The sequence below is a fragment of the Rhinolophus sinicus genome, linkage group LG05, assembly GCF_036562045.2.
Source record: "Rhinolophus sinicus isolate RSC01 linkage group LG05, ASM3656204v1, whole genome shotgun sequence".
NCBI lineage: Eukaryota > Metazoa > Chordata > Mammalia > Chiroptera > Rhinolophidae > Rhinolophus > Rhinolophus sinicus.
The window spans coordinates 114,169,463-114,185,378 of NC_133755.1; the positions used below are offsets into that span (position 1 = coordinate 114,169,463).

Below are 15,916 nucleotides of genomic sequence, written 5' to 3' on the forward strand. Positions count from 1 at the left end.
TCTTGATATTTCCCCTTAACATGTGTTGACATGAACACATTGCTTGTAGGCCATATGGTCAGATAAACAATTAGATTAACAAAAGTAATTTTGATTCTGAACATCCTAAGAAGGGGATAATTTCTTTTGTCTTTTGCTCAAAACAGTAAAATTATATCTTCATTAACACTACAACTAAACTTTTGACTTTGATAAATTCAGGAGGAATATAAAATACTAAAGCCTTTGATTTTCTATATTCTGAAAAACTGCACTGATGACCATTTGGAGTAAATGCATTTCCCCTAATGTATGATAAATGTGTATTTGATTACATAATAATGTGAAACATTACTTTATAAAACAGGCTTTAGAAATTATTTTGGATTAAATAGCCCTAGACTGGGCAGAAAAAAGGTGAAAGATCGTTACTCTCTCAAATCTTTTTATCATAATGCTGTGTGCTGAGCAGATTTATTCATTTAAAGAAGTTTCTCATATCAAGGTAGATGACATTCAAAATAAAGAAATTGGACATTCCATAAAAAGATACGTTTTATATATATATATATATATATAGATGTGTGTATACATATATATAGCTTCATTATAAACAATAAATGAATGAATATAATATTTATAACTATAAATTAATTTGAACATTCACACAAAGTGGAATAATTCATCTTTGTCATGAATTCAAATTCCCACCAATGAGAAGCCAGCTACAGCTTCTTATATAATCATCTAATTTGTCTAAAGGCCCTCCTAATTTGGCTTTATTTTGGCATTAAAATTTAACAACTTTTACTAGTAATTCAGTTGTGCTCAAAGTGAAATAAACATAATATGTTATATTCCTGATAAAACATTAGATCGATTAGGATTTATAATCTAATAATAATATGTACTAATTCAAGCAGAGAGAAGAAAAAACTGTTCTACTTGCTGCAGAAATCTAGGACATCCAAAAACTCTGATGAAGTTAATTGTGTAGAGTAAAAGGTACAGTAATGAAAAAAGTACTTTTAATTCTGTCCATATACAATATATACCAGCCTTCAGTATTTCCCCGCCGCCGCTGATGGATTAGAAGACTGTTTAGTAACACTGTGTGGGTAACAGTTCCTTAATACTCCCTGTCACGTGGAATATAAGAGCAGTAGTTTTGATCCATAATTCTGATAACCTAATAGAAAATTCTGTTTCTCAAGAATTCTAAAGGGAATGTAGTTTTCTATACAGATAATGAACCTGACCATAGAGTGAAGCTTTATTTCACTTGATTTACATAAACAGGATCACCTCAATCAAATGTATCTTCCAAATTAAATCTTAAGATAACACATTTACTAATTAATTAAAACAGCTATATCAAAGAAAAAATTGTAAAGCTTGTGTAATATAAGACACTTTACAAAAGGTAAGGAAGAAAGGGAGGTGGTAGAAGAGTTGGTACAGGGGGTCAAATATATGGTAACTGAAGGAGATTAGATTTGAGGGGCATACACACAGTGCAATATATAGATGGTGTATTATAGAATTGTACACTTGAAACCTATATAGTTTTATTAACCAATGTCAGCCCAATAAATTTAATATAAATAAATAAATAAATAAATAAATAAATAAATAAATAAATAAGGGAAACAAAGAACAACCACTTAAGAGGTCTCATAAACTGTATTAAAACAAGCAAAATAAAAAATAAAGTCAGGAACACAGTTTTTCTGAGTGCTACCTACTCGGTGTCAGGTAGCTAATATAGTTTACTATTCACAAGGCATTCCAATTTTTGCTGTAGTGTGTGACATTTTCTATATGAATTTAGTGCTGTGTACTACTGAGAATTTGGATGAAGATGATATATGCCAAAATCAATTTAATACAAATATGTCTTCAGAATGTTTTTAAACAGAAACTGTGATTTATGAACTAAATATGTATAGTAATTTGAAATAAAATGAAAGAATGCACTTTTTGTTAGATGACAATGTTGACATGCCAAACAGTGGACAGTTCACTAACGATGGTTACCTTTTCAGACCCACTGAGGTGGACATGGGAAATTCTCTATATTTGACTTAGAAGGATTTTAAGTTTTAAAATTTAAAACCTCTCTCTCTCTCTCTCTCTCTCTCTCTCTCTCTCTCCCCCCCCCATTTCTCTCTCTCTCTCCCCCCCATTTCTCTCTCTCTCTCTCTCTCTCTCTCTCTCTCTTTCTCTGTCCCCCTCTCTCCCTCTCCTCTCTCTATGTATCTCTCTTTATCCCTCCCTCTCTCTCTTCCTCTCTTTCCTGGCAAACAATTGGTAAAGTCTGCTTGCTTATCTCAGGGTCATTTCTATAAGATTTACTCCCCTGAGATTGCTTGTGGTTGTTTTACTTTCATTCCTTCCTCAGCTGCTGCCCAAACTCTTATAATTACGCAGTGCAAATATACACAAATGAGGAGTTCAGTACCAATAAAATACATGCATACATACATACATTAATACACCGCAAAAATAATAGTCCAGATGCATAGCATAAACTAGCAAATGGTTGTGACTATTCAGAAAACATTTTGAACTGATGACGCCGTTCTCAATTGATTGCAAGTTAACCTTTAAGAAGTTGAATTTGTAATATAATTGAATGGTTAGGCAGAGCTTTAGGGTAAAATTGGGCTTATATAAGATTTAGCTAGAAAGGGAGAAAACAGGTGGATGAAATAAAAATGCACGCGATAAAAAAGCAGAGGTAGGGACTCTCATTGCCTAAAGAGACAGTTTCTTCACCAGCCTTGGTGGGATAGAGCACAAAAGAGCCAACCATGGTGCACAGTGGAATCATCTAGAGAGCTTTACAAATGCAGTGTCCAGCTCCTTCTCACAGAGATTCCAATTCAGTGGGACTGGAGTGAATTTCAGGAAGCTAATCTGTAGCATGCACTTGCTTTTGGAATTATGCTAGATAAATAAGTATATAGTTTGTAAGACAGAGTTTTTAAGCATAAAACTTTTAAGCATATTTTCAGTATACATAAGTAGTCAGTGAGCAGAATACTTTTTAGACATAACCAGAATTCATGGTATATGTTAAGTGTAAGATAAGCAGAAACATAAGATGCATTAAGCATAAATATTAAGCCCCAAGAATGACTTTATATTCATGAGACACATAGGTTTTAAAATATATATGAGACTAAATACATAAGAGGTGCTTGATAGTCATGAGGTCTGAATTTGGCACACATTGCTGATACTTATTCTGCCTCATGTGTTCTCTGACCATAAAACACAAATAAAATCCTTGGCAGTTTGCAGGCTAATTGGCAAGCTACAGCATAGCCAGGAGTAATTGTCCCCCTGTCTATTCAAAAAGCAAGACCAGAGCGCCTTCCATCTGTGAACCCAGTTGCCCAAAATGTAATTCTGGTCCTCATGACCAGGGAAGGCTGATGTGGCAGAGAGAGAAAAACAGTGCATATGAACACTGAATACCTCAGGTTTCAGAGAGTGAGTCCTTCCTGCTTGTATGTGAGCCTAAATGTGTTAACTCACCCGCATGTTTCCCCTTGCTTCTCACTGTATGCTTTAAAATTGATTTAATAACAATGCCAATGAGTATTTTATCTGTGAACATTTCAGTTTTGTGATCTCTGAAATAGCTCATTTTGTAGCATACTTGGAGGCCACATTGCAACAACATAATTCTCTATACTCATATGACACAACCAATATTTTTTAAATGTTCCCAAGTGGTTTTAATACACACCTGGGCTTGAGAACTACTGGGACAAAGAATTTAAAGGTCTGATGGAAAATTACAGATGATGGAGGATGACTTTACATGTGAGGTTAAGCAATTTATATTCTATTATATAAGATATCTGGAGTCCATGAAGTACAAACATATTATAAAATTGTGCACCTTAAAGACTGACTTGACAGTGGTGTGCATTTGGGACCAGATGAAGCGAGAAGATTGAAACTTAGCAATGAACTGGAATAGACAAAATGAACCTGGCGAAGTAAACCTGGAATAGGAGGATAGGATCGGGATGAAAAGGAAAGAGGATATCTGGGTGACTGGATGATCTTGGGCTCCATTCAATTTCCAACTCATATCATGAGGACAGTATTAACCAGACATAAAAATCAGGTAAAGACATTATTAAAAAATAAAATACAAACCAATATCCCTTATTAACATAAATTCAAAGATCTTTAACAGAATTCTTAACAAAATATTAGCAAAAACAATCCACCAATATATAAGAAGCCTATACAAGCATGTGTGGTTTATGCTAGGAATGCTAGATTAATTTAACTCTGGAGATTTTCTGTATTCCACTTTATTATCAGTTTTCAGCCGTCCTTGCATGTTTGATAGGGTCATCAACTGTGCCAGTTTTCCCAGGACTGTCCCAAATGTAGCAGTCCTGCTTCCCAGAAACCCCAGCCCAAGGTTTAGAAAGTCCTGGTTTATTAATGATGGGGACAGAAAGTTGGGGGAGATGTACAAAACTCATACACATGTTAAAATGCATAATTACTTACTATGTATTATATTATCTATTGTTCTAGTATTGTTGTGTCCTTGGTTGTCTCTCTAAAAATTTGGTTATCCTACACCTGACCAAAAGTGGAGATGCTGCCCATGGCATTGCCCTCCCCCAGCAGTAAACTGATGTTCCTTGTTTCTTGGTGCTAGAGGTTTTTATTTTTAAATGTATTGAATTTCCAATTACAGTTGACATGCAATATTATATTAGTTTCAGGTGTACAACATAGCAACTAGACATTTATATGGCTTATGAAGTGATCACCTCAGTAAGTCTAGTATCACACTGACACATACATTGTTATTACAATATTACTGACTATACTCCCTATGTTGTACTTTATATCATCATGATTATTTTTATAACTAGCAATTTGTCCTTCTTAGTCCCTTTCACCTTTTTTATCCACTCCCCACCCCCCTCCCATCTGGAAATGATCAGTTTGTTTTCTGTATCTTATGAGTTTGTTTCTGTTTTGTTTGTTCATTTATTTTGTTTCTTAGATTCCATATATAGGTGAAATAATAGTATTTGTCTTTCTCTGTGTGACTTATTTCACTTAGCATAATACCCTCTAGGTCTATCTATGTTGTCACACATGGCAAGATTTCATTCTTCTTTATGACTGAGTAATATTCTGTTATATATATGAACTACATCTGTGAGGACAGAGCCAGGAGTGCAGTTTCCAGGCTCTTGGCCTCACATGGAAAGGTGCTGGCTCAGGTAGTAAATGGCCATCATCTATGATTGCATGGCCATCAGCTGTGGCTAGTTGGCCGTCATCTGTAACCAGTGAGCCATTGGCCACTAATATAACTACTGTGGCTATGCTAGCAGCAAATGGGGGCTAGCAAGAAGATGGAGGCTGAGATAGCAAGAGCAGATTGCAGAGACGCGGATGCCACAAGAGAGACTATAGTGGTATGACTCCCCCATCTATGGCTCCGTGGGTGTTCCTTTTTGGCCTCACCGTGTCCTGCATTCTTATGTGGGAAGCGGGACCAGAGACCCCGCAGGCTGCCTGGCACGACCTCTTCTAGGTCCATCCATGCTCTTGCCAATGGACACCTAGGTTGCTTCCACATCTTGGCTATTATAATGCTGCAGTGAACATAGGGGTGCATATATCTTTTTGAATTAGTGTTTTGGATTTCTTCAGATAAATACCCAGAGGTGGAACTTGGTACTACAATTTTTATGGGTTTCTCCGTGGTCTGGGTGCAGCCTAAGTGTTAAGAAGCCTGGTGAGCCTGGGCCTACATGCTGGGTTTATTTTTTTCCTTAGCATTTCTGCCACATATCTCTGTAGCAGCACACTGTGCCCTTATTCTGTGGTTCATCTTGGACAGGAGAGTTTTCCTTCTTCTCATCCAGTGATAGCAGACCTCTGTTTAGTAGTAGAACAGGATCCTGGGCCCATGATGGTTTCTCACAAGATGATTAGATTGTGATGTGTAATAAATGCTATCGTGATAAGCCACTGAGACTTGGGTATTTGTGGCTTATTACAGAAGATAGCCTATTTTTGCCTAACTCATTTTTATTCATTATTTTTGTCTTTTTTAAATTGTTCAGTCAGTATATTATTTATGATTTTGTTGTACGAACACTAAATCTTTTAGGCATATATATATATATGAGTGTATTTTCATTTATTATGTTTGCATCAAGATCAATCTCCCTGGTAGTCTGACCTACATGTTTTGCTTATACTAAGATTCATTCCTGTGCAAAATGCATCTCCATGGAAGACTCTAATTTTCTAAACCCTGAATTTATTATTTCTATGATATCTTGATATGACATATAAACCCCATTCTGATAATAAAGCTAGCACAATTTCTATGCTTATATCTTATTCCACTTCCCCCTTTAAGGTCTCTAAATTTAATACTTCAGTTCTCTTTGATCTCCCATCATGAAGTCTTGTTCAAGTAACCCATCTGACTTATCAGATCCTCCAGTGTTAGGTTTTCATTTCAGTGTATCAGAACCACCTGAGTATTTATTTAAAATGAAGATTAATGGTCTATACTCTAATAAATTCTTCTTCAATAGGTATGAAGTAAGACCAAATTATCTAAATTTTGGAAAACCTCCCCAAGTAGAACACTAAAAACTCTGGGGCAGTGTTTAATTCTTTTCAGTTTAACTCTTGTCCTTGAAGACTTGACCTTGAATGAATTCACCAAGAGTGGAACCAACCCATACGTGGAAAGTCTCCTGGACACTAATGGTCTATTTCTGCCTTGGTCCCCTGTTGCCATATCCTGCCCAGAATTAAGAGATTTTCCTAATTTGATGGACCAAATGAGACACACCTCAAGAGGATTGTATGCCAGAAAAATCTGATTCTCTGATTCTTCCAACAGAGAATTTTTAATAATTTTATCTAGCGTACAATGTAGGGGGCAGTTAAATTTACAAAAGTGAAGAGCTGTGCAAAGCCAATTTGAATAACTATAGTATATTATAAAGATGGTTTTGAGATTCTTTATAGAATAACTGCTTCTATCGATAAGTTTGTTAGGTGATCCTCTAGCACTGTTATATTACTAATAATTTCTCTTGCTCCTTCTAAGTCATTTTGAAGTTCTAGTGTTTTGTCAGGTGTCACCTTTTCTTTATATTCTTCTAAATTCTTGCTGGTATTCATATCGTGTATTTTCCTTAAGCAAATGCATTGTTTTAACATTTTAATTTTATTTTGTATCCTTTTTGCTATATTATTTTTTAGCCTCCCCCATGTCATTTTTTTCCTTGAGATATTTTCTTAACTTTTCATTTGCTGTCATTGAGCATCCTAAACAGAGCTATATCTGATAATTAGTCATTTCTTCAATGACATATCTCACTTAGTAGAAAGGGTTGAAAAAGGGTGCTTTCCCTTGATTTTACTTTTTAGTTGTAATGATGTATTCCATTATTTATCATTTAAACAGATGTATTAACTCAGTACTAGATTTTATATTTTCAAACTGAAAAACAAATTTAACAGTTTTTATCTCTGTTTGAAACAAATTATTTTTATTTCAGTTAGCATACTGATAAAACTTAAGAAGTATATGCAAATGTGAATAGCTCGAATAATAAATATTCAATTGACTATAACCCTATGGGAAATAGAAAAAAACAATAATTGTTTGGGTTATAAGATTTAGGGCTTAATGTTCCAAAACAAAAAAAGATATTATTTAGATTTATTTTTGTTTTCTTTAAACTTAACACAGCTGTTATTGAGATTTTAAAATGATTGTTTATTAAAAAACAAAAGAGAAGGAAATATTCAGAAGGAAGGCAAATGTTCCGTGTAGAACTACTACATAAGCTTTTTTGAAAGAATTGACTACTCAGCTCAATTTGCCCTCAAATCAATTATGATTCAATAATAGATTGAATAGACTCAACCTCTCTTCCTTTTGGTTGTAGCTTGACTAAATTGATTGTTATTTTGAGTGTCATTATAGCCTAAGCACTGAGCTTTGGGAGACACAATAAAGAGGTTCCTTTAGTATATTTAAGACAAACCTCTATTGCATCAATATATTTTTTTATCCGCACATTATTTGGTGTGCAGTGTTTTTCACATTAATAGATAAAATGATGTAATCTTAATTAGATCCATTGTACAACTTTTCAATAATAAAAAGGAATGACAAACTTAAAATTTGATTCCCTGAAGTTATTTATATATTTGATATTTGATGATTATATTTGTTAAACAGTACTTTTTCACCATTGAACTCTAAACAGTCCAAATTTTGCATTGGAAGTTATTTTAATAATAAAATAAGACTGCTAAACTTGAGATCTTGATAAAGGGAAATATGAGAATACTATACAACCAGGTAACAACAGAGATTCTATACTAATTTGAAGGTTTATGGAGGATAGTTTCACCTTTTACCTTGACAAATACACCCACCTCTAATATTTAGTACATCTGTGGGTCATTTTCCTTCTCTTCCTAGCCACAACTCTACCATATGTTGCAAGTAGTCTTTTGAACACACATGTGGATACCCAGCCACATGTCCAAACTCTTTCTACTCTCCTTCCCCCAAATACTGACAGTTCAGACTAGCCTCAGGAAATCTGATGCGGGGGAGAGGATCAAACAGAACTTATATAATAGGCTAGGAAGCTTGTTAGGACAAGAAATCTGGAGTAAAGCTGGAATGTGAGCTCCACATGGACATGCAAAGATGGGATACAATTAGAGAGGGACCAAAGTAGGTCCCAAGGGCCTAGATTAGCATCCCCAGCTGTATGGATGCAATACATGTTTTTATGTGTCTAGTATATTGCATTATGTGGAGTATCACAGGGTAGCCAATTCTAGTAAAACACAACAGAGTTCTTGTTATATGATTGCTATTCATTGCCGGATATTGAATGCCTCTGAGAAGTATCATCTCTGTAAATTTTTAACCAGAATCTTAAAAAAAACCTGCTAGCTCTTTCCTTCCTTTGTTTGGCAGTCTAGAAAACCTGTTGCTTAAATTAATATTTTCCATATTTAGTACATCAGAAATTAAAGTCCTAGAATAGAAGATAATTCCCTTAAATGCGCTCTAACCAATAAGGGATAGTCTATTTAGCACTCTTTGACTGTCTTGACAGTGTATGCAAAAACTTTGATAGTATGCAAAAACACAAAATTCTTCTTTGGATCAGGCTTTTAATTGGAAACTGAGACACAAAAAGAGATGTACACATTTTTTGTTCCATAGCATATCAGCCATTTCCCCAAAATTCTAATTTTATTTTTTTTTTGTAGTAGACTAATGACACAGAATTATTCTTTAACTATTTAATATTAACACAGACATATGGAGTCAAACAGATTTATGTTCAAATCTTTGCTCAATTTACCAGTTTTGAGACTTGGAACCGAGAATCAATTTCTTTATCTGAAAACAGGGACAAAAATATGATTGTTCATTGTTGTTATGATTGTTCATTGTTAATAGAAAATATACGCAGATATTTTATTTAATAGGCACTCAGTAAGTAGTATTATTATCACCCCATCATGGTTATTATTGTGACTGTTACTTTCATTATTAGAGTATTACTGTTAGACCATTAATTAGTAACTATCACCACCAGTGTTTGCATAAATTCTATGTGTAAAAACTATTTAGTCAAGTCATTATTAATAAAGTTGCTGAGGGCATACCTAAATCACAGGCCAATCCTGAATGCTCAAAACCACGTTCTCCTCAAGGCATTGCTCCTTTAAGACATTATATGATACAAGAATCAAATTTTGACATTCACCTCTAAATCTCTTTACCAGGTCATACCAGAGTTCCTGTCCCTCTTTTGTCTCACATGCTCCTAGTCAATTGCTCCACATACCCCTATCAGTTAAGCAGGGCCAGAGCCAAGACCAGGGTGAGGCTTCCTGACAACAAATGCCAGAGCTTTTAAAGGCATAGCATGTCTATAGGTTTCACTCTGGGGAGCTGGGGGTAAGATGCTGAGATGTTGGCTTATGGCAAAGCTGAATTAAATTCCAGATAGACTCTTGTACCAAGTTCTCAACTCAGTAGAAGTAGGCAGTGTGAAAGAATACAGGTGTTAAGAGTCTAGGCCTTAAAACTAGGGAGTATAGGAGCTGGGAGCACCCTCCTTCCCTTCCCCCCGAAAAAATCCCCTGAAATAATTAGGTGTTCAATTCTCCTCATTGCTTTTACTTTCAGCTCTGGTCTTTTCTTTTGTGCCATGCCTTAAAATGTACAAGATTTTCCTTTTTACTACCACCTCTATGAAATCCTTTCAATCCTCTAGATCCATGATCATAATAAATACTTCCTATGATTAATATTCTCTCATCTTGAATTTCACAATTTTCATGTTTGTCTTAATATTTATATAATCAATGATTCATTATTTCATTCATTTATCTGCCCATATTTTATTGGTATAGTACTCAGCAAAAGAGATTTGGTACCAGCACTCATGGAGGAAGAAACCCAATAAATAAATAAGCAAAAATTTAATAATAAAATATCAAATACCCGTGCACTGATATGACAGATGATCTTTGAAAATATTCATTTTAATTTGTTTATCAGAGAAAGTCTCTCTAGGGAATTGTTTTGAGCTGATACCTGAATGAAGAGAAGGACCCAGCCAACCAAATATATGCAAGAGTAAAAACCCTAAGAGAAAGAGAAAGTCAATGTGTCTGAAGCATGATGCACATGGAAAGATTGATACAAGAGGAGGTCAAGGAGAAAATCAGGAGACACATAAAGTAGTTGCTTATAGGTCATGGTTAGAATTTGGATTTTAAGTGTGATGTAAAATTATTAGAGGGTGTATATTATAAGAGTTGCAAGAGTTGATTTATGTTTGGAGAAGCTTTTGGAAAGGGGCACATTAATGAAACTAGAGAGAACAGTTTAAGGCAATTGAAGTAGACCTGGCAAGACGTGATTTTTCCTGGACTAAGATGAGAGTAGCAGAGATGAATAGGAGGGGAATTTATTGTTGTGAAGGGGAGAAAAAGGTAAAATCAAAGGTTTTTGGCTTGAGCACTTAGATGGATAATGGTACCACTTATTGAGATGGTAAACACTAGGGGAATGGGAGATTTGATAGGTGTGTGTGGAAATCAAGAGTTCTCTTTTGGATGAGATCAAGATACCTATTAGTCCAGCAGGTAAATTATGAGCATATTTTACCTTTTCTGGATAATATGTCATGGGTCGATTTATTTGTTGATTCCTTAAATTTGTTTTTATGCAGTAGATCACATGATGCTACGATCTATATAGGGCAATGACTATATTTTTAAAGTGCTCAAGCTGAATTACAATACAGCGATAGTCAAATGAATTAAAGTAATAAATGGTTTTGTTCCCAAATGAGTGGCTTCTAAATTCAGTTTATTTCTTTCAATAATTAATATAATCATATTTAAGGAAGTTATAATCAAGAAGAACCTTTCTTATGGAAACAAGCGCATGCTTTGGAAGTTTACATTAAGAGCAAATCCTTTGCCCAAACATACTTTACAGAAAGGGATTAAATAAAGGATTAAACAATAAGGGATGAAAATGGGAGTGAAGGTCCCAAACATATCTCTAAAGTATAAGATATTTAGAGATTTGGGGGCCACCATGCATACTACAAAGTGCCTACAAATATAAAAAGACCAGTTCATGATCTAGGAAAATGAAGACGTGAGTGAAACACTAACCCATGTGAAGACACAGGAATAAAAGCTTAGATCCTAAAATAAGACTTTTGAAAGCTAAGATCAGAATTATGCAACTTAAGAATTGAAATGTAAGATGAACACCTGCTCAGCCAAAGTCATATTATGGCCCTTCTCTAAGACAGTTGATCAACTCAGACATAAGCCATGTGTAGTATCACTGTTTTATGTGTGAAACAATCATTAAGGAGGTTTTGCATTTCTTTGATATATGGATGGGATAGTGGGTATGATATTTAAGGCTATTGTGATTTTCCTATGGCAATAAAGTTAGAAGAAGGTGCTTTGGAGTCAAACCAATTCAGATTTGAAGTGTAAGTTCTTCCATGGTTCCAAATTGCTTTGAGCAAATTACTTCCTTTGTGCAGTAAGGTCTACAGTGCTTGCTTTCCAGGATTTTGTGAGTTTTAAATGAGTTTCCATTTGTAAAAGGCTTTGCATAATTCCTGGTGCACAGTAAGCGCTGAAAAAAAGCATGATTTCCTAATTGTTGTTAGTGCTATTTTTCTTCTGATTGTGGCAGGGTAACAATGGGGACCTTATATATGTACTTTGCATGGCACCTCTGGGAAATTAGAGCAAATTCCTACGAGTTTTATTGGCCTGAGAAGTCCAAGATAATGAAGGAAGAATGTTATTAAAGTACAGAGGACTGACAGATACACAGGTCACAGATATCCAAGAGTAGCATTCCAGAACAAAACAAAACAAAGCTGTAAAATATTTTTCTAGGAATATTGCTTTAGTAGGAGGAGGAAAATCACTCTGAAATACGAGACATTTCAGTCTGGAGCAACTTGAACAGCAAGGAGTCACAATGAGTATATGGTTAAGGTGGAAGACATCCTCCATTTCAACTTCTTTTTTCGTAGTGAAATGTGTAAATCTATTGCCACAATATTTTCAAATTTTTATATCTTGACTTACTTAAAATTATCTTTCATTAACAACATATTATAAGAAAAAACCCATCAAGTAATTTTGCTTTATTTATAATTAGCTCAACTGTTTTGTCTCTGAACTTTATACCATTCTAGAATAAAATATAAATTTATCCATCGGAATTTTGGAGCACCATTAAAATATTATTTTCACAAGTCAAAATATTCAATACACAATTATAATATTTCAAAATTACATAGTATCATATTTTAAGCTCCCACTGTTTATTCAATTTTTATTTGCTTTTTAGGGCTACATTTACATGTCTTCCTATCTGCAAGCTTTCTTTCAGTGATTGCAATTTGCCAAAAAATTGAAAAGCTGAAGTTGTTGGACATTTTAATTGTTGATTACAGATTTTTCAAGTGATATTTGAACAATGCACAGAGAAAAATATTTAAAAATTCAAAATATTCTGTTTTGACACTAGTATTAAATTTTGAAACATTTACAAAGCAGTTCTTCAAAGTCACCATCATTTAAAAAAAAATATGTTTGTGGCATGTAGCAGAAAGAGAAACTATTTGAAACATTCTTTTGCTAATAAAGTCAACACATTAATTATTTCCTATTCCATGCATGCACAAAAATACTTGGGATCAGAAATAAGTGAATTTATTTAAGAATAATAATGATTTGATCTGAATTTTTTTTCTTTCATAACCAAGATTTTATTGGTTGTTTTGAAGATAAGTACACAGACATTTCAATTTGTACACAATTTTTAACATACGTACCAAAAACCTAAAAAGTCATCATGTAGTTGTGATTCTTTTCTAAAGTTATTCGTGACTTTCCAGCTTACAATTTGGAGGCTAATTTTCCTTAATAGAATATCAAGTACCAATATCTTCAAATGTTGATATGCTTTTACATCAAAATCCCACTAATTCACAATTTAATATCATATATACTACATACTCAAATTTTCAATCTTTCACAGCACATTAACAAAATGACTAGGAAAACTGGACTACCACGACCAAAGGTGGTACAGAGTGCACAAAATCCTGACAGGGCGAGTCAAGATCAAGGATTGTTTTTGTTTAGGAAACAAGTCTACCACAAACGGGAACAGAATTCAAAATGTTCAAGACCTATTAAATGTACAACGGACTCTAAATGGCCATTTAATATGCTCTGTATTATACGATATAAAAACTACCCCCATCTATGGAAGGTTAAGCTGACACCCAAGACATTCAAAGCTTCCCATATTCACTATCCCACTATTTTCTGGTTGTACCAAAAAATAAACAACCAGCAAATGATTTCACCTCTTAAAAAAAAGCATTTACACTTAAAAAATGGATGAGGTGGAAATTCCCTCCTTAAAAATGTGTCTAGAGCTACTAAAAAACTTGCATTTACAAAATAGTTGATAAAAATATTCCTCTGGATTGTGCAAGAAGGGAGACAGCAACCACTGATAAGACGTGGTATGATACTAATCAGACTAGGCTTCTTTCTCTCCTGCTTCATCGGAGGCTGGACTCTCCTCATTTTTAGTTTCTCCGTTTTCTGCAGGTAAATCTTCTTTAGTTTCTTGGTTAGCCACTTCGGCCTGCTTTCCCTTTGCTCCCCTTTTCCCTTTTGTTTGCACTTTTTTGTCTGCAGATTTATCCTTTCCTGATGCCTTTTTGGGCTTCGTTTCCACTTTTGCAGGAGGAGGTTTAGCTGAAAACCTCGCTGACTTCCTCTTGGGCTCCTCCTTTGCTGCCCCCTCGGTGTAGCTGACCTTCCCCTTGGGCATCGTGGCAGCGGGCCTCAGGGCGCTGAGCGCCTACGGGAAGCTGGGCTGCCTGGCAGCTGCCGCTCCTCCCGCGCCCCTGAATTTTAAAACTAGATTAGAGTACTATGTAATACAACTTCTGGCTATCATTTATTAAGAGCTATTATTATGGCAGCCTTGTTGAATACTATTTATCAACTTACTTGGAAATTAAAACATTATACGGTATTACTTCCAAAATCCTATATTAAAACATTGAAAAAGATTCAACAATTACTAGAAGTTCATTTTTGGATTGTGGTGTTCTAGTCCTTATTAGGCAATCTAGTCAAAAACAAGGAAATATACATAAAATTATTAGAAATGAAATTATATTTGAGAGACATCAGAGCATCAAGGTCTTGAGGGATCAAAGCTTCAAAGCAATGTGAATTCTAGAAATGATCCCGACATTTAGAGCTATTATTTCTCTTGAGACATTTGCCAAATTTTAAATAATTTCAGTCTAAATGTTGAAAGCCAGCAAATAAACCTAGTAAAGAGGATTTAGGTGGCAATGTGAAGCCAAGCAGAAATCAGAGTTCAGCGGACTTACAAAGTAAACCATTTTATAGGGATATGGAACAAACTTCAGAGTTGGGCTAGTCATAAAGGAGGAGACCTTATAAAACTCTTTTCATTTGAAACGTATAGGGGTAACTAGAAACAGATCTTTTATCACAAAATCTGAAGTCCTGCTTTAAACTAGCTCAATTTCAAACTGGATTGATGTGAGATGTCCAAACCCTAAACAAACGAAAGAAAGAACCCTGCCAGAAAGAAAATTCTCTGAAGCAAAACAACATCATCATCAATATATTCTCAAATATTCTTATAAATTTTCAAACAATATGTCCAGCATTCAATGAAAAAATATCTAGCATGCCAGATACAAGACCAAATGTATAAACATTAAAGAAAATACAAATACAAAAAGATATTTAAGGAGATACAGATATTGGTGTTATCAAACATGGAATTTAAATAAATCTCAAGAAATGGAAATCAAGGTCTAAAATTTCAGTAGAAAATTTGAATTTGGGAGTAATAAGAGGGTATCAAATATAAGCTGCAGAACCAAAAAATACACTAATCAAAATTAAGAACTCAATATTTATGTTTAATATCAGATTAAAAAGCGGACAAAATAATTAATGAATGGAAAGATAGGTCAGTGGAAAATGTGGAGAACATAGTAAAAATTAAGAAAAAGGATGCAAAACATAGAAAAGAGTATAACAGATCTATTGGGCACAATTAAAAGGTTTAACATGCATGTAATTGGAATCCAAGGTAGAAAAATAGAGTAAGAAGCAGTCTAATGGATGACCATGAAGAATTTTTCATGTTTGACCAAAAGTATCAAGCTACAAATTCCTGATGTTCTGCAAACTCCCAACAGAATAAACATAAAGAAAACTACACTTAGACATATCAACAAGT

The 15,916-nt window shown here is 34.4% G+C and overlaps 1 protein-coding gene across 1 annotated transcript; it reads right to left on the reverse strand.

Moving 5' to 3' along the window:
• Positions 1-14,078: 14,078 nt before the first annotated feature.
• On the reverse strand, positions 14,079-14,470 carry LOC109446368 (non-histone chromosomal protein HMG-14). The gene has a single exon (XM_019729699.2). It carries the CDS (start codon positions 14,453-14,455, stop codon positions 14,159-14,161), a length of 297 nt encoding a protein of 98 aa, XP_019585258.2. The 5' UTR covers positions 14,456-14,470; the 3' UTR covers positions 14,079-14,158.
• Between the last annotated feature and the right edge of the window lie 1,446 nt (positions 14,471-15,916).

What these genes read in the sequence shown, in the direction of transcription:
- LOC109446368 (XM_019729699.2), bottom strand. Translation starts at nt 14,455, where the DNA reads ATGCCCAAGGGGAAGGTCAGCTACACCGAGGGGGCAGCAAAGGAGGAG.